This window comes from Lycium barbarum, chromosome 4 (assembly GCF_019175385.1).
Source record: "Lycium barbarum isolate Lr01 chromosome 4, ASM1917538v2, whole genome shotgun sequence".
In the NCBI taxonomy this organism is placed as follows: domain Eukaryota; kingdom Viridiplantae; phylum Streptophyta; class Magnoliopsida; order Solanales; family Solanaceae; genus Lycium; species Lycium barbarum.
The window spans coordinates 1,922,232-1,948,372 of record NC_083340.1 but is presented as its reverse complement, the minus strand read 5'-3'; the positions used below and the strand labels follow the sequence as shown (position 1 = coordinate 1,948,372).

At 34.8% G+C, this 26,141-nt stretch overlaps 1 protein-coding gene and 1 long non-coding RNA gene across 3 annotated transcripts; one reads left to right on the top strand and one right to left on the bottom strand.

Moving 5' to 3' along the window:
• Positions 1–3,435: 3,435 nt before the first annotated feature.
• LOC132634797 (uncharacterized) lies at positions 3,436–6,290 on the bottom strand. Of its 2 annotated transcripts, none has more exons than XR_009580342.1 (3): positions 5,996–6,290; positions 5,239–5,906; positions 3,436–4,518 (listed from the first exon to the last, which is right to left on the bottom strand). It is a non-coding gene; the product is annotated as an uncharacterized LOC132634797 (long non-coding RNA). The 2 variants fall into 2 exon arrangements; XR_009580341.1 differs by having other exon boundaries at positions 3,436–5,590; positions 5,817–5,906.
• Positions 6,291–18,316: 12,026 nt separating this feature from the next.
• Positions 18,317–25,769, top strand: LOC132634796 (endoglucanase 6-like). Its single transcript, XM_060350882.1, has 9 exons — positions 18,317–18,705; positions 19,071–19,283; positions 19,815–20,015; positions 21,973–22,062; positions 22,714–22,878; positions 23,294–23,578; positions 23,885–24,233; positions 24,646–24,732; positions 24,989–25,769. The coding sequence occupies exons 1-9, from the start codon at positions 18,505–18,507 to the stop codon at positions 25,279–25,281; spliced, it is 1,884 nt and encodes a 627-aa protein (XP_060206865.1). The 5' UTR covers positions 18,317–18,504; the 3' UTR covers positions 25,282–25,769.
• Positions 25,770–26,141: the final 372 nt, after the last annotated feature.

Genomic DNA, 26,141 nt, shown 5'->3' with positions numbered 1-26,141 from the left:
ATACGGCAAAGAGATTGGTGTCTAAGTTGGGACTCTCGTCTGGGAGAATTGATTGCTGTGAAAATGGTTGCATGTTATCCTATAAGTATGACATTAGTCTAGAATCTTGTAAGTTTTGTGGTACAGATCGTTTTAAGCAGGCTCAAAGTGGGAGGACAGTTGTTGTTAAGGCAATGCATTATTTGCCTCTTATACCAAGGTTAAAGAGGTTGTATGTATCAAATAGCTCCGCTCCTTATATGAGATGGCATAATGAAAATATAAGGCCACCCGGTGTTATGTGTCATCCATCAGATGGTGAGGCTTTGAAGTATTTTGATATTACCTATCCATACTTCGTAGCTGAACCACAGAACATCAAGGTGGGTTGATATTTAGAAGGATTTACTCCACATTTTGTTTCTGCTGCACCATATTCTTGTTGTCCTGTGTTCTTAACCTGTATAATCTTCCACATGAGTTTTTCTATGACTAGTCCATATATATTCCTTAATTGCATTATTCCTGGCCCGCATAATCCAAAAGTTTTGATTGATGTATACTTGCAATCTTTGATTGACGAGGTGAAACTGTTGTGGGTTGAAGGGGTTGAGACATTTGAGGTTTCGCGTAATAAGAATTTTAATTTGAGGGCCGCCTTAATGTGGACTATTAATGATTTTCTTGCATACGGGATGTTGTCTGGGTGAATGACAGCTAGAAAGTTATCATGGCAAAAAGATTCATGATTTGATAGTCACCGTTAGTTCTTGCTAATGGATCATCAACTTAGGAGTATGAAAAATGCATTCATGAAGAATGCAATTGAACAATACTGTCCACCTCCTATATTGTCGGGGGAGGATATTTGGGAGAGGGCTCAAAACTTTATGAAGGTTACTGAAGAAGAACCGTACAGATTCGATGGGTATGTGGTTGCCCATAACTGAACTAAGCAGAGCATATTTTTGTAGTTAACATATTGGAAGGATAATCTTCTGCTACATAATCTTGATGTCATGCACATTGAAAAAAATTACTTTGATAATTTATTTAACACAATGATGGATGTGAAGGGAAAGAATAAAGATAATGCTAAGGCTCAAAATTGTAGGCGAACAGAGTTATGGTTGCAGGACAAATAGAATAAGGTCTTCAATCCTAAGGCTAGTTATTCACTTACAATGGAGCAGAAGCGAAAGATTTGTGAATGGATCTAGAGTTTAAAAATGTTTGACGTGTGTGAATCAAATTTGGGAACACGTGTAGATATGGAGCAAGGCAAGTTACATATGAGTGGGTCCCTTGTGTGGCTTGTAATTGCTGCTTGATTATCTACACAAAACACTTGGGACCTGATGGTTAGACATTCCTCGAGTATTATGAGCTTATGTGACAGGATTTTTATGTGAAGTTAGAGATTTTACGTGTGGATATTGCTAAATTATGTCGTTTTATGTGTAGTTGAGGATGGATCAAAATGGATGAAAAGAAGATGAAATAAGTGAGAAACTACACACAAAGTGGTGCACGTCCGCGCACCTGGGCATGTCATCACGCAAGCCATTGCTAAAATCATGCATCTGTCTTGTCTACTACCCTTACTTTTCATATTAACAGTAACCTTTGCTTTTGTTGTCAATTGTCTTTAATTACGTTCGTAGTCGATAATCGTGATTTTTTACCACAACAACTCAAGTGTTGATCACCTGAATAATACTGAGCAAGATTTTGTTTGAGTAATTGTTTGTACCAATCCATGTGGAGACGATCTAAATACTATACAATAGTTGACTAGCGAAACGCTTAGATTATATTGTGTTTTGTGCTCGTCAGGATCAAACTTCATTGCTAGTTAGATAATAGAAGTTCAGTAAAGGACAGTAATATAGCTATGAAGCTGCTTAAACCCACATTGTCTCAAGCTACATAGGTTTATCTTGCATTTTTAAATGGGTTATCATTTGACTGAAACTAGTCAAATTACTGAAATATTAAAAAACAATAACCGGAAGACTTACCAACTCAAAAATTGTGGGGGCCAACTCAAAATTATCATCAACCCTGATATGAATTAATATAAATATCAAATATTTAGTTTAATTACAAAATTTAAGATTTTAATTATCCTCTTACCCTAACTTTTCTGGCTCTCTCAGCATCAAGCAGTAGAATTTTAAAAATTCTCATTTCTTGGTTCCACTGTAGCGATTCTTTCAGCCCACACTGGTGTAGTTTCTTATTTAGCTCTCCGTGAAAAATTCATATTCAAGGCTTCTCAAGGTAAGAATATCATTGACTGGCAATTAGGTAATTTAACAAATTTGGAACATAGATGGCTATGTTGAAGCTCTTATTACAGTTGGTAACAACGTGAGTTCACATCACATCAAAATAGTAGGGTTCACGTGTGGAAGGTTTCAAGAAGCTCACAGAATGTTTTTAAGCTTGTTACTACACATACACTACTCACTACAAAAGATTATCTTAGGAAGTCAATGACACGGAATAATTATGCCCTTATATTATTTTACGGTGCGTACCATGCTTTTAGATTCAGTTGTTATATTTTAGTTTATACTGTGAAGTAGAAAGAGTTTATGATGATTTCAGTAAGAGTGGAGGCAGTAGTGGGGCCTCGTTTTCTTGTTTTGTGCTTTACTGAATATTTCTTAGATGACTTTAAAAGAAGTCTAGAAATTTTAATACCTAATCATATAGGATATTTTTCCAATTTATGAAAGTAACTAGGTCACAAGAGTAACAATAATGTCCAATCCTATGCCTCAAATGAAATGTAGTATGGTCGTAGCATTAATAAACCCAACAAAAGGTTGGGGTCGATTCGACGAGAAGTAGGAGTTTGCTAAGATGTCAAAAGGTGTGAGAATTTGAGAATTCCTAAAGTATTCTTCAAATGAAAGAGTTGATTTTAACAATTACTTCTAAAACTTAACTATTAAACTAAGCTAAGAATTTTATCAAACACCTGAAATGCAAGAAAATATTTTGTTTGTTTTCAATTAAAAGAGAGACTGGGATTGCAACCTCAATATGGCATAGCTAAATAATGAATATAAGTAATCTTGATTAAATACATATGATTAATGATTATGATTCAATTGCTAATTACTCACTAGAATTGTCCAATTTTTCAAAGCTTATCTTATGAATTTTTCCAAACCCAAAAGACCACAATAAGACCCAATTGTTAAAACTCAAGTAGAAATCTCCCTATTCCTAGTTCGATTTCATTAATCAAGCATTATAATTCCTTAATATACTCAATTCCTTACTAGTTAATTACCCAATTCAATTTCCACTCTTGCAAGCAAGAAATGGATATTTAGGGCTTAATCTAGTGTTTGAAACCACCAAATTGACAAATAAAAATGTCAACAAGTAGATAATAAAATCTCAAGTATCAATAAGAAAGATTAAGTAACATCCATTCATATTAACACCATAAGAATTTACAACCCCGACTATGGGGTTTAGCCATTCATACTAGAAATGGAAAATACAAGATAAAAGGAAAATAAATACATAATAAAAAAGTAATTAAGGAAGACAATTGATAATCTATGGTGAAATCCTTCAAAACTTGCCAAATGTATCTATGGAGGCTCTTCTTTGCTCAAAGGTACAAAGATAATATAAGAAAGTGCCCTAAAATATGTTTAAAGTCATGCAAAAATGTGACAAAAACACCCCTCACGTTCAGCTACGTGGGTGAGGTACATGGCTCAGCTGCGTGGCCACGTAATCTACATGCGTACTTTCAGAACCTCATTTTTCTTCTCCTCAAATGTGTGGGTGGCTACGTGGGTAACTACGTGGCCCGCTTGGATTTTTCCTTTGCTCTTTTAGCCACTTTTCTTCAAATTTTGGCTTTCATGACCAATTTTCTCAAGTATTTGAATGTATTCCACTCCTTATGTAAATTCTTATGGTGTTAAACAAAGATAAGAAACCCAATATGTTCTTTTTATAGCAATGACTTACTTCTCTACTTCGTCTTTAGCTATGTTTTCCACAACTACAATTCCCAAAGACAATATGTTTTCCACAACTACAATTCCCAAGAACAATATGTTTTTGATTGTTATAATTCCAAGAACAATATTGATGAAGCACAACTAAAAGAAGATAATATGCAAAAATAATGGATTCCACATACCAATACCCCCAGCATGCCATAAATTTTGTATCTCTACAAGATCATCTTCTTCAAGTTTTTCATCTACAATTCACATGAAAAATATTGAGTAAGCAAGAATTTTTTTAAAAAAGCATAGCAAAAAAGAATATAATCTATGCATAGCATTAGCCCGTCATCATTTTATAGCTGGAACGCCGTGCCATACATTTTGTATCTCTACAGGAGCATCTTCTTCAGATTTTCATCTACAATTCACATAAAAATATTAAAAGAAGCACAACGAAAACAATATAATCTATGCATACCAACAACCCGTTTTCTTTTTCTAGCTAGAGCTTTCTGTTTCTCCTTCTGGGCATCTGATGCTTTCTCAACAACTGCTCCCAAGAAAAGTATTAAAGAAGCAAAAAAATAGTAGATAACCATTGAGGAAAAACGTAAACAAAAAAATATGTATGAGAGTAATAAGGTAAGTAAACACACCTACAGACTCATTAAGAAAAAAGTTACAAATTCGAATGTTATTCTCTTTGTCGAACACAACTCCATTTTTAATGTTTGTTGTGGGCAACCCAACTTTATTAATGCTTTTCTATGTTGAGCCAATTTGTACTCACAAAAAAAATGTGCAGATCAATTTCCAAAAAGAAGATTTACAATGGAAAATAAAAGTTGGAACTCCTTGATTGTAAAACTTATAAATATTTGAACACTTTATCTTGCTTTTGTATTAATTTATATTGCAATACTTAAATATATTTATTGTGCAGATGACAGGTGATAATACGGGTAACAATATTGATAATGCTCCCAAAAAACAAAAAAGTGTAGGGGTCGGTTTAGATCGACAGGTGGCATGGTGCCTAGAGAGCCCGGTGCCATAGTGATTAGAGATAGAGCCCCTTCACCATATCTCCCACCACAAGACGGTCCAATTCCGCATTATTCTTTCTAAACGGCCAAGCCTATACTTAGCCGGCTCAGCAGTGCTATCATTGGCCCTATATTGATTTTTTTCGTTTTGTTCATTTCAAAAATTCAAACTCTCGTCAATGTTATAAAAGAAACTAAAGGCACACACAAAAGATAATATATACCTCACAGTATCACTTTCCAGTTGAGTAACAAGCTCCTAAGCATCTTGATATCACCAGAGAGATTACAGAAGCAAGGATCATGCCCTACGGCCTTGTTAAACAAAGCTAAGAAACCCAATAGGTCTCTTTTTATAGCAATGGCTTTTGCTTCTCTATTTCGTCTTTAGCTATGTTTTCTACAACTACAAATACCAATAGCAATATATTTTTTATTGTTATAATCCCAAGAACAATATTAATGAAGCACAATTAAAAGAAGATAATATCCAAAAGTAATGAGTTCCACACACCAAAACCGCCACTATGCCATAACTTTTGTATCTCTACAAGATCATCTTCTTCAGGTTTTCATCTACAATTCACATGAAAAATATCAAAGAAGCAAGAAAAATATTTAAAGAAGCACAACAAAAAAGAATATAATCTATGTATAGCATCATCCAATCTTTTTTTCATAGCTGGAGCGCCGTGCCATACATTTTGTATCTTTATAGGAGCATCTTCTTCAGGTTTTTCATCTACAATTCACATAAAAAATATTAAGAAGCACAACAAAAAATAATATTATCTATGCATACCATCAACCCGTTTTCTTTTTTTAGCTGGAGCTTTCTGTTTCTCCTCCTCGGCATTTGATGCTTTCTCAACATTTGCTCCCAAGAAAAGTACTAAAGAAGCAAAGGCATTGATAGATAATCATAGAGGGAAACATTAACAAAAAAAATATGTATGAAAGTAATAAGGTAAGTAAACGCACCTATAGACTCATCTAGAAAAAAGTTGCAAATTCGAATTTTATTCTCTTTGTCGAACATAACTACATTTTGAATGTTTTTGTGGGCAACCCAACTTTGTCAATGATTTGCAATGTTGAGCCAATTTTTCTTCACAAAAAAAAAATGTACAGATAAATATCCAAAAAGATGATTTACAACAGAAAATAAAAGTAGGAACTCCTTGGTTGTAAGACTTATAAATATTTGAATACTTTATCTTGCTTTTGTATTAATTTATATTGCAATACTTAGATATATTTGTTGTGCAGTTGACGGGTGATAAGAAGGGCAATAGTATAGATAATGCCCCCCCCCCCCCCCCCCCAAAAAAAAGGATGGGGTCAGTTTAGACCGCCAGGTTACATAGTGCCTAGAGAGGCAGGTGTCATAGTGATTAGAGATAGAAGCCTTTTGCCATATCTCCCACCACTTGACAGTCCATTGCCGCATTATTCTGGCCTAAACGGCCAATCCTATACTTAGCCGTCTCAGTAGTGCTATCCTCAACCTATATTGGTCCACCTCAGGGCCAAATTGAGTCGCACGACATCTCTCAATCCCGTACTATGATGTCCACCCCTAGTTTTACTATCCCACATGGCATCTCTCAGTTTCCTCAGGGATCTCAGCGGGCGTCGTTGAGTGGTACTCCTACAACTACTTCTAGCCCGACTATATCACATTCTTCGTCATCATATACTCCATAGTTTGGGATATCGGGACTTCAACTTTAAGATAGTAGCTTTGATTCTGGTACTTGTATCCTGGATGGATCATCTAGACTAGGATCATCTACTTCACAAATTGAGTCTTATGACTATTATGGTCGACTCATCATCGAGCTCGTGGGATTCATGTATGATTTTCCTTTTGCATTAGTTATTTTCTTTATGCTTTTATTTAACATCTAATTGTTTACACTACAAAAAAAAAAAGGTAATTTGCGGAGGTTGAAAGTTGCAATTCGCGGGGTTTTTAGCCTTTACTAATTGCTTAAGGAGGCTAAAACCCCTGCAAATTTCAACTTTCAACCTTCACAAGTTACCCATTTTTTTGTAGTGTTAATTATTTTGCTGCAGCTTCTATCCGGAAAAAACATCAAAAAAGATTTCTAAGTTGACAAAAAAACTATATAGGGACGCCCCTCCGACTTGGGGCAGACGCTAGCAGAGCTCAAGAGACAAATGTTTTGGAGTCTAGGGTACACAACAATTTTTTTTGTCAAATAATATAATTCTAATGATTGATTCCGTATTAATAAAATCATTCAAATTTCATTGCAGAAAAAGTGTGCCTCATGAGGTCGGTTTATGCCCAGAAATTGTTAAATTTTTTGACTTCATGAGGTCGGGTTTTCTATAAAATTTCAATTTAAAATTACCGACATGACGCCTGTAGCAAAAAAAAAAAAGGTTTAATTTGTAATAGATTTCCGACCTCATGAGGTTGAAATATTTAAATTATAATTTTAATATTTTACAAAATTGCGACCTCATGAGTCTGAAAGTTTAAAAAATAATAAATCTATTTAACTTACCGACCTCATGACTCATGAGGTCGGTAATATTTAAAAATATAAAATTAAAAAATTAACTTACCGACCTCATGACTCATGAGGTCGGTAATTTAATTTTTAATTTTGCGATGTAAATATTATACCTACCTCTTGAGGTCGGTTAAACTATTTACCAACCAGGGCTTAAGGTCGATTTTTCCCGTTTTTCGTCCTCATGAGGTCGAAAAAATTAATTTTTTTAGTAGTGAGTTTTCGCCAACTCACCAATGCTCGTATGCTCTTATATTGGGTTGGATTATTGTTGCGGCACGCACAATCATCTAAAGAGTAAAACTAAACTATCTCATGACGGTCTAAACCTACTCGCCTTCCTCATTTGGTGGTGGGTTTGATGGGTGGACCTCTTGTGTGTGATTGATTGTAGGACATTGATGGATAACACATGTAAGTTGTTTGAGGACTTAAGTTTAGTGCATGGCCACAAGATTCTAATCAATGGGGATATTGTGGTTCCAATATGGATTGGACAAGCATATCTAAGGGAAGATCAACCTAGGCCATTGACAGCAACAAATAGGTGTATACAAGGTAGGAGTAATAATAGTACAAAGTACAAACCAACCGCTCATATGCAATCATATTAAAGGCCCTTTCGCCCCTTGGCATTTATTCCATCTCGTGTGTAGTTGAGCTTCTCACAACTACTAGAAGCCAATTTACCCTAATTAAAGTCTCTCCGCTATTCCTCTAAGGCCTCTTCATATCAAATGCCAACTAAATTTACGGTAAAAAATTATATGTACTGGTATTATAACAAATCAATGAATATAAAATATGTACATGTTTCTTGTATATATATGCATTTTAATACTTAACTATGATAAAGCGATATGCATTTTTCACTTTGATTTGTTGATTCTTTGGGTTAATTATTTAATTACGTGTAAACACTAAGTCCGAGTAAGTATTTATTATCCTAAATCTACCTTCACAATATTCTTTTTTTCCTTTCAAGTGATATAAAACCATGTTACAAATTACGGGATTTTAGGTTGATCCATGTATTTTATTGAAGACTTACAAATGCAAGCTATGCTCGTTTAACGGCTGGTTTGACATTAAGTGAAAGAACATGAGTATAACTAATTTTTGTATAATTTTTTTTTTTTTTGCATGGTTCTCAACCTATAGCTCATAATCTATTTGATGCTCTTTTATTCTCGACGTGGGGGTTTCATAAAGCTTAATAACTTCAAGTAATAGCTACTAGTGAATTAGTTCATTCGATATTTCACACTTGTTCAGCTGATGCTGAGCAATCATTAGTAATTAATATATAATAATGCATATCAAACAATATCTATGGACGGTTAGAAATTGTCCAAACATTAGTTTTTGAACAACAAACAATCCATTAAGATATTCACGACCAAGACAGAAGACTCTATAATCAATTTAAGTTCCAAGAAAGCATGCTTTTTAAGACTAAAAATTCGATTAGTTAAGAGATATTTGTGAAACGATTTGTCTTGTGACTCTATTTGCTTAGTTTGAAGTGGCCAACAAACTTGACGCTATATATATAAGCTGCTAAAGAGAAGTAAAGAATCTAGATTTCCAAATTGATTTATCTCAGTTCTCACATTCATTATCTTGATAACTTAATCTAAACATGATTAGAACAAATGTCGGCCATTCTAACAGAATGAAAAAAAAGAAAGAAAAAAGAACCAAACTTTTAATAAATTTGGTACGTATGACAAGTACATTAATCATAGTGCACATGTTCACATTCCTTTAAGGACCTCAGCTGTCATATTTACAGAACATATAAATGCAAATAATATACTACAAGTGTACAACTACAACTGCGTATTATTATTTTTCCTCATTGTATTATTAATGATTATACCATGAAAAATTCTCATGTGATTGCCTCTCTGTTGTCTGAACCCTTAATGTATCCCAAGACAATTTTGTTTCATTATTTCGTGTTGCCTTCACATAGTTCACATGGCTTTTTTCTATGTATTTCGTTTGATATTGGAATTTATATAGGAATTTATTAGGAAGTTTCTTTAGTAGTAGTAGTTGATAGACTGTCCTCGTGCGGCACACATGATATAATCTTATCATAATCTTTACGTAGAGAGTTTATTTCTAAAATGCAATAATGTAATTTTCGAGAGAAGCTATGAATCATCAACGGGACCTGCCACAAATGAATCGTAACGAGCGTGATAATGATTTTACGATTTTATTCGATTTCAAAAGTTTGTATATAACTTTAGTCCGACACAATTTTCAAACTTGAGAAGTTGAAGCCATGCCCATTCCCAGATGGAAGCGCGAGCAACCTTATATTGACAACAGTAAATACTCTACAATATTTTCCCACGTTTTATCTTCTTCCTATAATTTTTTATAATGATCATATCAAAAGGAACGATTGAAATGCATTATATTTCCAACCTCGTAGGGTTAGGAGTTAAGCATGTAGAGGTTGGTGTATCTCGTTGAGTATCGAGAAACATTTTTACCCATCAATAGTCGTCGTAATAGTAAATACCATGCACACATTTGAAATAGTGAACGGGCTCGCACTTACCATATTTTAATTTAACTATAGAATATAGATATCGTTGAAAGTTTTAGACATACTGAATTTTCATCCATTTTCACACACACACAAAAAAAAAAGGTTTAAACAAAATTATATGCCCGTGCGGACTAAAATAAAGTAACTTCTTTCAAACGATGGAAGTGAATCTAGGATCAAAGAGCTTCCACGCAATTACTCTTAATTTTGAACAACTAAGCATTTTACAAGTTGAAATTCCATTGATATTTATAAATAATAAACAATTACTTTGTTTTGAAGACAACATTAATGCATAAAAAAATAATCAAAAAATTCAGAAGCTTCCCAGAAGACATGCCATTTTGAACTTGCAGATTTGTGGTGTTCGATTATTAAAATAATGTACCATTTTAGTTACTCCACAATTAAGTACAAAATGCATTGACCGAATAAAATGAAACAAACTATATATGTATTAATCGGGAAGTGAAATTCCAAAATCCAAGACTAAGTCAAATGAGGGGTGCATAATATCTGGATTAATTGCAAATTTAAGCAACATCCCACTAAGAAATTGTGTTAAATTAATTAAAGAACAACAGTTTTCTTAATTAAATACTTGCAAATTAGTATATTAAATTGGGCAAATCGCTAAGTTTCCGCTGCTTTTTTTCCCTCCTACATTAATTGCAAAAGTCATTTGAATTTTGAACTTGTTATGTATGTTGTAAGCCAATTTGAATGCATATCACCGGTGTATATGCTCAAGATTCAAGAAGTTGGTACAGCTACACTTAAACAATAAAGAAAAAAAATAAAAGTATGATATCAAAGGAGTACATGAAAAGGGAAAATAAACTAGTATTAATAGAGACAAATGGTACTAGTTCATGTGATATTGTATGCAATTAATCCAGCAAAATTAGCGCTCTATATATTGTAAGTATCCGTTTTGACAATAGCAACGAGTTTACACCTCTTAATCAGAGTTAACACTCTGAAAATAGGAAATCTCTTGATACTTAGAGGGCATTTACCTCTCCATGTAGTCAACCCACCGGTGAGAATTAAAATTAGTCAAGCCAGTAAATTTTTGATATTGAATATCTAAAGCTAGTAAAAACAACTATTAAATTATAAGAGGAGTCTTTGAATAAATTATGATAAATACAATTTAAAGACCTATGCATAAAATGTGCTCCACCTTGCACTGGACAATAGAAAATAAGTAAGTCTTGCCCTGAATTCTAAATGTTTAAATTCTTTTTGAGTATCTCAAAACTTGAATATTATCAAGTTTCATAAACTTTACTTCTTGGACTAGCACACAGGTCATTTATTAAATACTGTAATTTGAATCCGTCGGGACTGACGGGGCTCGAACCCGCAGCTTCCGCCTTGACAGGGCGGTGCTCTGAAGTAATTCTCTTGATAAATATTAATTGGTAAAATGATAAAATTTATTGATAGTGTAAAGTTCTTTTATACCGTAAGGATATAGTATTTATTAGAAACGGATGGAGTAACTTAAATCCTTGATTATTAACCTTGAAAATTGGTTAGAAACTTTTAGTCAAAGATAGAAGTTGACTCGTAAGAATACTAAATAAACAACCCATTGAAGTGCATGTATAGTACTATCATGGACAAAATTCAAGGGTTGGCACGTTCATTAGGACAATTAAGAAAATGATTACTCCTTAATTAGCACAAGTTATGAACTTTTTGGTGTTTTAAACTAGAAAATGGAAGGCTTAAGCTTGCCGTGACCGTCACATAACCTGTGTCTGCCGTTAATTGCGGTGCCTTGCCTTTTGACTTATGTGTGACGTGCTTGTTCTCACTACTTTCCATAATTATTTATACTATATATTTAAATAAAAAGTCTTCACTTTTTAAAAAGTGCAAAATATAGCAAGAGAAAAAAAAGAAAAAAAAAATCCTTCTCTATGTAAACCGGCCGTTGAATGCGGTTGAACTAGAGACACGGGTATAGGTCCACCAATTCATTTCTCCAATTTTTTTCCTATTTCTTTTCATGCTTACTGCATAAATGACTTTAGTTTTGTGCATTCAAGGTGTTAAGAGTATAATTAAATTATTGGTACATTAGTAGTTTCACATTTGCGAGTGCATTCAATGCAGTTTGTTTTCGTATATGATCTTGACAATTCTCACCTTTTGAACTAACTGTTTAGGCTTAGTTATGCCTAAAATCGTCAGTTATTATCTGATCAAACACACTAAACTCTGTTTGCTCGATATTAGGTCCCTATATTATCTTGTTCATTCTGCAGTTGTTAAGCCTAGGCGTACATGGGGGTGTTAGTAGTCAAACATCGATACGGAAACAACAATTTATCTTATTATATAATCTTGAAATAGCTTTTGAAATTGAGTTGGCCTATATAGAGTTCATTTTCTTATCATGATAATCTAATAAAAATAACAATTAATTTGGTATCACTAATTAAATTAACTGAGAGTACAAAAACAATATTGTCATTGACACTTTTTATCTTCTTTCTATTAATCTTGCCGTTGATTGCGGTTGGGAAGTGGAAGACACGAGTATAGGTCCCCATTTCATGCTCTCTTTTTCTTCCTTTTTTTTCTCTTTCTTTTTGTTGCTTTAAATGTTGTATGAAAATGGGCAGACGGTTTGGAGAAATAACGAGAATACCATCTATACGGTAAAAAATGAACTGAAAATAGAGTTGTCGGTGGTAATGTGAAAATGGTGAAAAATGAATTGCCAGGTAGAAATTTTAATGGCGACGAGTGTTCTTTGTCGGGTTGTCGGTTTTTTGAATCACTTAATACATTCCCCAACTAATTTAATTACTTCTTATAATTCAGTGCAATGGTTAAAAAAAAGAAGAAGATTAAATTCCACTTAGTCTATTGAATTTTGAAAAATAATAATCCATCAGTCCATTTTTGTTTTGTCCATACTAAATATATGTCTATTTTTACTTGTCCATTATGAAAAATCAAGAGAGTTTATCATTTCATGCCTATTCTACCTTTATTATTCATTATTGATTGGAAATTTCAAAGAATTGTTAATGGATGCATAACTTCTAAAATATGTTTGATTGATTTCAATTATTTAAATGATTGATTTCAATTATTTAAATGATCTAGAATAATTAGGTAATATAGTAACAATGGTATTTCATTTATTGCTTCTTAAGGGGTGTGACAAGTTAAATATGGACAAGTAAAAATGAACGGAAGGAATGATTATTTTGACTTTTTAAATTAATTGGCTAAACACAAACTGTTTTTCGCCAAAAGTGTTTTTTTAAAAGTATTTTTAAAATAAGTTGATTTTAGATGTTTTGCCAAACAGGCTATGAATCTCCTTTATCTCAATCAACAACATAAAGATGTTCGTCATCGAAAGTATTTTTAAAATATCAAAAATAAAACCTAATACTATTATAATTCTTTCTCAAAAATGAAAAAAGTTGCCTAAATATCATAAAGGTCTAGTGTTTTTCTCCTGACCCAAAAAGTTAAGAATGTTAAGTAGAATTTGCTCTTAAAGAAATTCAAATTTCTAACTTTGTACTTTTAAGTATTATAAGATACATATCTGATAGTAATGTATCTCAAGAGATGTTTACAATTTTTAAATGTACCATCAACTAGAGAAAAAAAAAACAAAGGACCTTCATATCATCATATCTACTATAATAAAAAAGATGCCTAATACTAGTAATAGATAACAAAACGTTGAGCTAAAAATTAGATAGAAATGAAGGTAAAGAGGCACCAATAAGGTTTTCCTTGAGTTGAATCAGAATGCCTAACAAAATCAAGTCTTAAAATCAAAGTGAGGATTTATCAACCAAATAATAATAAGAAAAAAAGTAGATTGCAATGCACTAGTGAATATTTTATGCAAGATGTGTATAAACGCATTCATTGATTTAACTCAATATATATATAATCGAAATATTTTAGATACTATGCAAATGCTTGGTGCAAAGAATTAGGTTCGGAAGCGGATGAGGAGCGTAAATTATTAAATTATCTGAAATTAACAATTTTGGCTTAGATTTACTAGATACATATAATTAATTTTAAACTTAGTGAAAAAATGAATTATTATAAAATTCTGAATTAAGTTCTGCTTAGATTTAGAAGAAGCTTTTGTGTCTGAAAACAAAGAATAAAAGATAAATTATGTAACTCAGACGCTTAATCAAAAGTTTTATGTTCGAGTTTTGGATATTAAAAAAAATCATAATAGGAAGCGTTTTTTTTTTTAATAAACTCTACTTCAATTTTTCAGAGCTATAATACGAAAATCAGCCATTTTTTTTCGAGGAAATAAGATCTCTTGGCCTCTTACAATTTGAATAGAAGAAAATGTCTTTTTCAAATCTCTTATTTGTTTTTTTAGATCTCTTATGTGTAAAAAATGAAGATCTCTTGTAAAAATATCATAAAACTAAAAAAAATTGTAAAGGACCAAAAATCCATTTCTCCCTTTTTTTTCACCTTTGACCGAAATATTAAGTAGGCATTTGGCCATAGAAACCAAAAACTTTTTCACTTTTTTGAAATTTTGGAGTTAGAGTTGGAGTTGTGTTTGATCATAATTTTTGAAATTGTACTTTTTTGTTGAAATGTAATAGTTGTTTTGGTTGTGAAAAAAGTGAAAAACTTGTTCACTTGAAAACTTGTTTTTCAAATTTCGAAATACAATTTCAAATTGTATTTGAAATTTTTATGATCAAACACTGATTTAAAAAAAAAAAAAAAAAAAAAATTCCAAAAAAAGTGAATAATTCTAAACGGGCCCTTATTTTTTTAACTTCGTAAATGAAACGTGTAAATATTTGCACACTGTTCGAGTAGATTTCTATGAGCGTCCCATTTGGCAGTGCCAATTTTTTCCACATTCAAAATACAATGATTCTTTCAACCTTTTCGGTTTTGTCACTATTCAAGATATAACCTAAACTACGACACTTGTGCCCTTGCAAACGAAATGTCACGGGCCGACTCCTCCTAAGCGGCAGCGGCACACAAATAGCCCGTGCAGCGCCCGTAGTCCCACCTGACTACAAGCCAGCCTTTCCTTATCCCAGGTTTTCTTGGCACGACCCCATGCCTATGATGAAGCTTTGCCTCAGAGGCTTAGCGTTCCTTGTGCCGCTCGTTTGATGTCAAGGCTTCAGCCTTGTCTTGCTATCATACCCTTGTGGCGCATTTCATATGCTGGGTCTCGTCTATGCGTACCCCTTGGGTTGGCTACGGACATGCATGTCCCTCGCCTGGCACTGAGCGTCGCTCCTGCGCGCACAGTCCTATCCTCAAGCTTGACACTTGCCTTGTGTCGTGCCCGAGTAGGGCAACTTCCAATCCTTGGCCTTTGTCAGGTGCGGTCCTTTTTCATATGCCTATGGTTGTCCCATGGCATTGGCAAACATATCCCTCACAACTTACTTCCATCCCTCGTGGTGCAGCGTCACCCCACGACTGCACGTCTAGGCCAACGGACCCTTGCTTGCAAGGCTGAACCCAAGCCAAGCTCACAAGTCAATACACGAGGCTCTTGAGTGGTGCCTCGAGTACTCAATCGGCACGGAGGTCTTTAACATGCATAAAGATAGCCCGCGGGGCATAATCAGTTCCTACGTCAAGCCTCCGGCACATGTTGTGCGCCCAACGCGGTCCGCAGGCACGACGCCGTCCATAGAGTCCCATAACTCGTATGGATACCTAGGACACTCCTATGAGATGCCTAGGCAGGCCCTTGAGGTCCTCCCTCAAGGTTGCTCACTTAGTGCGACTGGCCGACAGCACGCACGGGGGAGGCTGGCTGAGCTGTGACACCTCTGCCCCCCTTATATATGCTTTAAAAAGAAAAACCCAAGTTCTAGCACTGGACATCATTTTGCCAGAGAATCACAATGGGCCTTTCTCACTCTTCCGAACTCCAAATGAGGCGTCGTCTGTTCCTAACTCTTTCTCTTGACTTCCTTCACTCCTCCATGAAGTTTCGTCTCATCCCCATACTCGTGGAACGAGATATAGCCTTCGGGAGCTTAATCACTGACACTGCTCCTTGGCTAAGTCAAGCCCTTAGGTGAACGATCTTCAAATGACGCCAAACTTGGTAAGCACATTACATAACATCCTAGGAAGGGTTCCCTCACCCTAAATCCCAAGATTCCATCCATAGCTCGGAAACGCACGGGACTGACACTCAGGCTCGCGCGTGGCCTCGTCCGCCGACGGCCCATGGGCTCATCCCAGATCCTTGCTAAACTTCCTTGGCACTCTTATAATATGCCATAGAGCATCTCTAGATGCTTATTGACTCTCGCCCATCGGAGCCCCTTTTCAATGCACGTCGCCCGCGCACGGCTGACACTGCCTGCGGCCGACCCTGCCTGCGCGCACGACTGACACTCCCTGCGCGGCCGACCCTGCCTGCGCGCACGGCCGACACTGCCTGCGCCCGGCTGACACTCATCTGCGCCCGTCTCCTACACGACTGACACTCGCTTGGCCCTCCTGGGCGCGCAGGGGTTATGGGCGCCAAGGCACAACGAAGGCAGCCCGTAACAGAAATAACAAACCTACGGTTTTAGTGATCAGGTCAAATTAGACTAATAGTTAAAAAGGCAAAGTCCAAATTTACCCCTTTCCTACAAAAAAATATTTCACTTTTACTCGTATACAGGGCGGAGCAAGCCCTTCGGGTGGGGTTCGGCCGAACCCAGTACCTTTTGTCCGAATTATATATTTGTATTAAAATTTTTGTCAAATATGTACAAATTATTAATTAAGAACCCAGTAATTTTAAAGAATTAGAACCCCGAACCCACAAATTTTGAATCCTGGCTCCGCCTCTGCTCGTTTAATACTTTGAGATTATTTATACCTTTACTATAAATAAATTGTTTCGTATTTGATCAAATATTAATCGAGCTTTAGCGCAAGTAAGATGAATTTAACATGTTAAAATACTTCAAAAGAAGTTTGATGAACTAACCTCACTGCTGTTGATTATGATTTTAAATTACTGTTGGCTATACATCATATTGGAATTTTGTTAGAGTAATGACAATTATGAGATAACTTGCTAACCTAGTAGTAACTGAATATTTTTGACCATTTTCCATAATTAAATGATCAGGAGGTTAGGGGGAAAATCAAGATGCTATGATGCTCATCACAATCACAATAATATTGAAGAATTAAAATTATCTTGCATTCATGGACGTAATAACACTAACATATTTACTTACTCTAATTTTTGCATTCGCTTTTAATACAACTTTTTTTTTTCTTTTCCACCCGGTGTCCTGCGGGGGCGGATCTAGGAGGGAGCAAGGGTGTTCACCCAAAACTCCTCGACAAAAAATTATACTATATATATAAGGTAAATTTTTTATTTTATATGTCTATATACAGATACTGAACACCCTAAACACAAGACTAAAGGTTGACTCAGTGGTTAAGGAGGTTCAAAATTTACCTTGAGGTTCCATGTTCAAATTCCAGACACTACATTATTATTTTTCGAACCCTCTTAGTGAAAATCCTAGATCAGTCATTGGTGTCCGGTACCCGCATTGGAGCTCCATTATATCCGGATTCGTGCCGCGTAGGACCCATTTATGGGGAAAGCACTTTCTATCAAAGATTTTTAGCTCGAACCCGAGAACGCCCAATACTTCTGACTAAGGAAGGAGCAGCCCCATCCGTGCATCACAATCCACAGGGGTAATACAACTACTGATATTAAATGAGACATCATTGTTTACTTCCCTTATTAACATTGTGAAACACACAAACATTTTACAGACTTCTCTTTTACCATTGAAAAAAACATTATGCAGACGGTTTCCTTAAAACTCCTTTGACTCTTTCTTCCTACAAACACACTTTTTTCCTCCTTTCAGTAAATACACATTAAATATAATTTTATCTTTCCCCTTATTGTCTGCACAATTTAGTAGGACTGCTGTGTAAAAGCGCCGAACAAAAGCACATGGCACTTACCCCCTCCTCTTTCCTACTAGTACCAATTTTTTTCCTCCATTCCCACAAATTATTTTACTAGTACTTTTTTTTTTTAATTATTTAATGTTCAAAATAAAAATAAAATAAATTGCATTACTTGATTTGGCACCTTCTCTTCCCTCCACCATATATACTACTTCAAGCTCTTCTTTTCTTTCAATCCCATACTCTGTATTTCTCTTTTTTAACTTCATTTTCTTTAGGGGTGAGTTTATCAGTAAGTTTTTATCTGATAAACAAACCAACATTGTACTTATAACACATAACCCATTTGTGTACAAACAATAGATCTGCACATTGAAGTGATTTTAACACACCCTTTTGAATTTTGAGTGTTAAAAATGAAGGTTTTATTTGTGAGTTCTCTGGTTTTTCTGGTTCTTGGTGTTCTTGTTCCTTTAGCATTAGCTGGTCATAATTATGGTGATGCTTTGAGTAAGAGCTTTCTGTTTTATGAAGCTCAAAGATCTGGTTACCTTCCTCATAATCAAAGAGTTCAATGGAGAGGAAATTCTGGTCTCAATGATGGAAAAGCTAGTGGGGTATGTTTTTCTTTGCTATTTTCTGGTGTTCGGTGTCTGTGTTGGGGGTAAATACTTACTCATATAGAGTGTGTACACCAAACTAATACAGCTTACTGTAGTTGCATACATTAATTCACCATGGTTAATTGTGTAACCGCCTCCAGTGTAGTTAAGTTTTTACCCTGCATTGGGTCAGATTAAATTCGAATTTGCATCGGGAGGTGTAAAATACTCTCTAATAAAAGCGACTTTATCCAATTTGACTAAAAATAAAAGAGCACTTATCACTGACTACAGTTTTGGTGGTTATTTTTTTGCTTTTTTGTACTTTTCCATTTTGATGATTTTTAAAAATATTTTGAGTTGATTTTTTTCGTTTGCAGATTGATTTGGTTGGAGGGTACTATGATGCTGGTGACAATGTGAAATTCGGTTTGCCAATGGCATTTACTATTACAATGTTGTCATGGAGCATTTTGGAGTATGGTAGGCAAATGGCTGCTAGTGGTGAACTTAGCAATGCTATGGATGCTGTTAAGTGGGGTACTGATTATCTCCTTAAAGCTCACCCTGAACCTTATGTTCTCTATGGAGAGGTAAACTAATTTTTACCCTTCGTGAATGTGAGATATGTATTTGTGTAGTAAATTGTCTAATTCGATACAAATATTGAATGTGAATAAATATTTACCATCACTTTGTTCTCTGTTCGCCTCATAGACACCTAGAGGTGGAATCCAGTAAATTTGGTTCAGATGTGATATAAATTCACTTATCATGTATAAATAATTTATTGATAACCTAATAAGTTAATTTTTCTAGCATGTACAATGCACAAATTAAAAATTTTGGCTTCACTTTTGTAGACACTTAAGTGAAGTTTCGGGTAACATAATTGGACCGGTGATCTTTTTGTTTTGTTTTAATAATTAATGGGTAATGTGCCTAATGTCATTATCAATGGAATAAAAGTGTCTTATAACTAACTACAGTAATATTACACATAAAGGTGAACCAAATGGAATGTGGTTTTGTCATTTGTGTAGTTAATTGGGACTTTTAATAAACAAGTCAAATTTAATTGGGATTTGGTGTGTTAACTAATTTTAATGTTGTGATTTTGTTAGGTAGGAGATGGTAATACGGACCATTACTGTTGGCAAAGACCAGAAGATATGACCACATCAAGAGCTGCTTATAGAATTGACCCGAACCATCCCGGTTCGGATCTTGCCGGAGAAACCGCTGCCGCCATGGCCGCCGCTTCCATCGTGTTCCGCCGTTACAACCCTGGTTATGCTAATGAGCTCCTTAACCATGCCCATCAGGTTAATTAAATTGCATAATTATGATTAATTTGTTCTTTAGTTCAGACAATAAGGGGTCATTTGATACACATACTAAGTTATTCCGAAATTATAATCCTGAGGTTATTATTCTTGGACTAATTTATCTTATCTAGTTAATGGAATAAATGATGGCATAAGATGGTAAAAGGTATATAAATTTATAAATTAATCCAAACTTAATTTTGGAATATCTCATCTTATCCCGCATATCATACTGCCCCTAAAGTGGCTCAATCTTAAACCGTGTATCATACTATCCCTAAAGTGGCTCAATCTCAAATGGTATGTGCCTAATGACATTAACAATGGAATAAAGTGTGTCTTATACTGATTAATTTTATACACATCATGTTAATTAACAATTTTCATTAATAATGATTTTAGTGACAAGTAATACTTGTGTTTCTTAGTTAAGACAATAAAGTGGCTCAGTCTTCAGTGTGTGTGGACTGTGGAGTGAGAGAGTGGGCGCAAGTTAGTTAGGTGTTGGGAAAAGGGCGCATGTTAGGTAATGGCCCGATTTATTAGGCAGTTACAATTAGCTCAGCTTTTTTGTCAGGGCTAGTTGCCTTGTCGGTGTAGGTTAACTCCAACGCCCTACAATACCGTAATAAATTCCATAATAAAATATTTTAAACGGCGCAAGTTAGCAGTAAAATATGGGATAAAATAAATTATGTATACTCTCCATCCGTTTTCAATTTATGTGAACTCATTTGATTGGGCACGGCATTTAAGAAAGAGTAAAGACTTTTGAAACTTGTGGTTTAAAATAATAAGTTTTGAATATTTGTGTGGCTGTAAATCATTTCATAAAGTGAATTTGTTTTCAAATTAAGAAAGAAGTCATTCATTTTTATACGGATTAAAAAAGAAATAGGTTCACATAAATTGAAACAGAGGGAGTATTAACTAAAAGGAGGGTATAATATTTCGATTCACAAAGTAATTCGTGTTCATTTATGATCTGGTAAGCCACACCTAATATTAAATAAGAATCATTAGTTGATTATTACGGCTATTTAAGGCTTTCCTTCAAGAATAAACATTTATTAATTTTTATAAATTATATTATTAAGGATAAAATGATAACTTTAATGTTGAAATATAACGTTATTTTCACACTATCATGATTATAAACTTTTTGGTAAAAAAACTTTATTCCTTCCATCACAAATACTCTATTGAGAATGGTCTTACGACATTGTTGGTCTTGTCCCACCTTTTTAAAAGGTAAGAATCCATGTGCATTGAGTTATGTTCGGTCAAGGCCCATATTAATTAGTATTGTTTTCTTCTCCAATTTTGGTCAATTAACTATGTCTTCATTAATGCCTCTTCTTAAGTGACATCCCAGCCAAATAGGAATTAAATTTTGGTGAAAATACATAAATGTAAGGTTTTTCCTTTTATCACTAGTGGAATATGATAAAAACTTACTTTAATCGGCAAATGTATGACTTGTATTTGAACATACATAACTGTCACATATATTTTCACTTCATTAAATCATTTATCACTATAACTTGAATTATTTTTATGTAAATATTGGATGTGGGCAAGTATTTAAAGTTGGAATAATGTGAAATAATTAAATTTTGCTCTTTTGAGCTTGAATGATAATGAGCATTAATAACATTACCTGCCGTTGTAATTGTTAGCAAAATCTTTCGGCACTACAAAAGGATCTTAGTGGGGCCACAGGGAACAGATTTGCCGTATATCACGGGTAGTGTGTTAATAGCCGTCTGATCTAATCTCGACCGTGTATATCTACTATTGATCCTCAAACGTCGCTTTTTCCACGTGATGTGGATTGTCGGTGCAGTTGTACTGTACAATCACACGAAGCACACCTTCTTTTCTAACAATAATTTTGTGTAGTACCCAATATACCCTTGCTGTTCTGATTTTATTACTTTATTTTTGTTAACAGCTGTTCGAGTTTGCTGACAAATATAGGGGCAAATATGATAGCAGCATTACTGTGGCTCAAAAATACTACCGATCTGTCAGTGGATACGCGGTACGTGATTCTAACTCCTTTATTCATATTTGGATTTATAATACTAACCCTTTTGGTCCCTCGGTTAGTGATAAATTAATATCTTAGTCTTTATGATATCTGACTATATTTATTTAACCTCTAACTAATGAAAATGTGCATAATTGATTGCTTTATTTGTGAATTTTCACAAATCTACCATAATTATAGCAACTGTTTCACCACTTAGTTGATCATATGTTATGTTAAGTTTGTATTGCTAATTCATAATTGATGTTAATTTAATTATAAAAATATTTCATGTGTAACATATTCGCTACATAAAGAGACCAAAAATACACATTTTAACTAGTCGAGGGTTAAACGTTTTGAGTTATATATCATAAGGACCAAAATTAGAATTTACCAACAATTGAGGGACTAAAAGTGTTATTATCCTTTTTGTTCTTTTCATATTGATACTTGTATTTTCTAATTTTTCTCAATTAAGTAACAATATTGATCAATTATGTCTCAATCTCAAATTGGTTTGAGTCAATTATATGAATCCTAAGTATTCATGGGGCTACCAAATGCAAAAGGAACTTTAAAAAAGAGACAAAAGAAAAAAAAATACTTTCCTTTATGAATTATTAAATTGATTTATTTTTTTGGGAATATTTGTTGTTACAGGATGAATTACTATGGGGAGCAGCATGGCTGTACAAGGCATCAAACAATCAATTTTACCTGAATTACTTAGGAAGAAATGGTGATGCACTTGGTGGAACTGGTTGGTCCATGACTGAATTTGGCTGGGATGTCAAGTATGCTGGTGTCCAAACTCTTGTTGCTCAGGTAATAAATAAATTTCAATTTTTTTCTTCAAATTTCAAGTAGACAGTAGCATAATAAACATAAATCAAGAATCTTGACACCCTTCTAAAAGTAAAAATAGTCTTGACACCTTTCTGAAAAATAAAAACAGAATCTTTGTCACCCTTCTGAAAAATAAAAATAGAATCTTGACACACTACTGGAAAATAAAAATAGAATCTATGTTGTTCGGACTCATAAAAATGTTGTCGTTCACGTGTCGAATAACTCCAAAAGGTACTACTTTTGGAGGATCTGATTCACACCTGATGATATTTTGTAGAGTCTGAGCAATGTCGGTGACACCCTCTTTTCTAGATTAGCTGAAATATGAACATAATTTACAAGCTTAGTTGTTTCTTACTCTGTAAAATAACCAATTTGCATCTGTTGGCAGTTCTTGATGTCTGGCAAAGCTGGTCACAATGCACCTGTCTTTGAGAGTTACCAGCAGAAAGCAGAGAACTTTATGTGTTCATGTCTTGGAAAGGGTAACAGAAATACCCAGAAGACTCCTGCTGGTCTCATCTTCAGACAGAGATGGAACAATATGCAATTTGTCACAAGTGCTTCATTCCTTGCCACTGTTTATTCCGACTATTTGTCCTCTGCTGGCAAATCCCTCAAGTGTTCTTCTGGTTATGTCTCTCCAAATGAGCTCCTCTCGTTTGCCAAGTCACAGGTAAAGACAATTACAAACCTGTATTATGAGGAGATTGATTACTTTACGCTGAATGTCAATCTACCGTGATCCCCTCCTCCCTTATTGGCTTTTTTGCTCGGATTCTTTAAAAATGTCGACAGGTGTGTGTTGGATCCTTCAAAAGTAGTGCATTTTTGGAGGATCTGACACAAGTGCGACAACATTTTTTGGTGAATCCGAGCAACATAGCTTTGGCTCACATAGGCTGAATTGTTGTTCTTGTATTACAAGATTGATGTCATTGGATTTTAATTGGTTAGTTAATGAGCATGTTTGATCTTCTAGGTGGATTACATTCTTGGTGACAACCCAAGAGCCACAAGTTACATGGTGGGATATGGAAACAATTACCCAAGACAAGTACACCACAGAGCTTCTTCCATTGTCTCTTATAAAGTTAATCCTACTTTTGTCACCTGCCGTGGAGGTTATGCCACCTGGTATAGCAGAAAGGCGAGCGACCCTAATCTCCTCACTGGTGCACTTGTTGGTGGACCTGATGCCTATGACAACTTTGCTGATCAAAGAGACAACTATGAGCAAACTGAGCCTGCCACTTATAACAATGCCCCGTTGATCGGCGTCTTGGCAAGACTTCACGCTGGTCACAGTGGTTACAATCAGCTTCTCCCAGGTATATTTAGTCAATTAACATCTTTTCATATAAGTCTTGTGAGAGAACTAATCATGAATTGACTAGTTTTACACTGTTTATGAACCTGCTTGTTGCTTGGACTCTCAAAAAATGTTGTCACAACCGAGTCGGATCCATTTAAGATGCACTACTTTTTCATTATCCGACTCGCACCCGTCGACATTTTTGTTAGCGCTTCACTGACTAGTGAATATTATATCTAACTACTGAACCTAGTGGCTTATCATGTTCTAGTGTGATTTACTGTACGGGGAACAACAGAAACTGAAGAGTCCGAACATTATACCTAACTTGCTTGGGTTTGAGACTTAGTAGTTGTAGTAGTAACATCGTTTTATCATTTGAGTCATTTAATTGTATGCTTAATTTTTTTTTATTATGCTTCTTACAGTTGTTCCTGACCCAAAGCCAACTCCAAAGCCTGCTCCAAGACCAAAAGTAACTCCAGCTCCAAAGCCAAGAGTACTTCCAGTCCCAGGTATTTTCACTTGCTATTCATCTGTCAAGGTATATATTGACCAATTCTAAATAGGGCAAGTTATACATTTGGCCGGTCGGCCAAAAATAACTACACTCACTGGCCAAATATAAAAATATATATACTATAATGTATCAAAAATAAATATTTTATGTATTTAAATATTTTATGGTTAGCGGCTATTTAAGTCAATTTCTCTCCTATAAATTGCAATAGTAAAGTCTTGATGGAATCTAATAAACAAATGTATCTGCAGCTAATGCTCATGTTGCTATTACACAAAGGCCAACTAGTTCATGGGCTCTGAATGGGAAGACTTACTACAGATACTCCGCAATAGTAACCAACAAGTCCGGAAAGACGGTTAAGAACTTGAAGCTATCTATAGTCAAACTCTATGGTCCTCTTTGGGGTCTTACAAAGTACGGTAACTCGTTCATTTTCCCATCTTGGCTCAACTCTTTGCCAGCTGGCAAAAGCCTCGAGTTCGTGTACATTCACACTGCTTCACCTGCAATCGTCTCGGTTTCAAGCTACACGCTAGTCTAAAAGACTTGAACGAAAAAACAAGAAGTTACAAAAAGGAAGAGGAAATGAAATGCTCACACATTTTTCTTGTGGTTCTAATGTAAGAATTGTGCAGCTATACTACTACTGCACGGCGAGGTCAAGGAAGTCCTTTTATCGTTTCTTTTTCGTTTTTTTTCTTTCTCTTTGAAAGTTTGTCTGTAAGTTTCAACTACTTGTTGGTTTGCAGTTTGAGTAGGACTTTAGATGATGACGTTTTAGGTTAATATCGTGGGAAGTCGGAGGAAGAAAGGAGTGAAGAGACGAGTTTAAACAAGTGCTCATCCTCTTTCTCCTCCACTTTATATATACATAGTATTGAGAAAGAAAGAGAGACACAGAAAAAGAGTGAAAGAGGTTGAGAAGCAAAGAAAGTTTTGCTCTTGGCTTCTCTATATAAAGTCTAAAGTCTTCATTTTCCTTTGTAATTGAATGCAAGCTTGAAATGTTTCTATCATTTTTGCTTTTCACTTTGGGTTGTGTGTTGTGATGCTGTAAGCTTTGCAGTTTTTGTCTTCTGCCATTGGTATTCATCTGTTCGAAGAGCAGTTATTGTATGGCATTTTTGCCATTCTAGCAACTTGTAATACACCATTACTGATGATATACTAGATTGTGGCTCTAATTGATGATGGCATTTTAGTCGAGATTTCTCTTTTTATTCATTGCTTACTACGGACAGAGGCAAACTGACGATTTAGAATCAGTAAGTTCATGATACTATTTGTGTTATTTCTGCATATGCATACGTGGTAGCAGGTTTGTATTCTATTTTGAGTAGGGATTTAGTAGCTCAGTTAATTGACAACCTGAACTTTCACTTTGTTGGTGAGAGTTCGAAT

What these genes read in the sequence shown, in the direction of transcription:
- LOC132634796 (XM_060350882.1), top strand. Translation starts at nt 18,505, where the DNA reads ATGAAGGTTTTATTTGTGAGTTCTCTGGTTTTTCTGGTTCTTGGTGTT. An exon ending in CTTATGTTCTCTATGGAGAG is followed by an intron (nt 19,284 to 19,814) that starts GTAAACTAATTT and finishes TGATTTTGTTAG; the next exon opens with GTAGGAGATGGTAATACGGA. An exon ending in TTACAATCAGCTTCTCCCAG is followed by an intron (nt 24,234 to 24,645) that starts GTATATTTAGTC and finishes TGCTTCTTACAG; the next exon opens with TTGTTCCTGACCCAAAGCCA.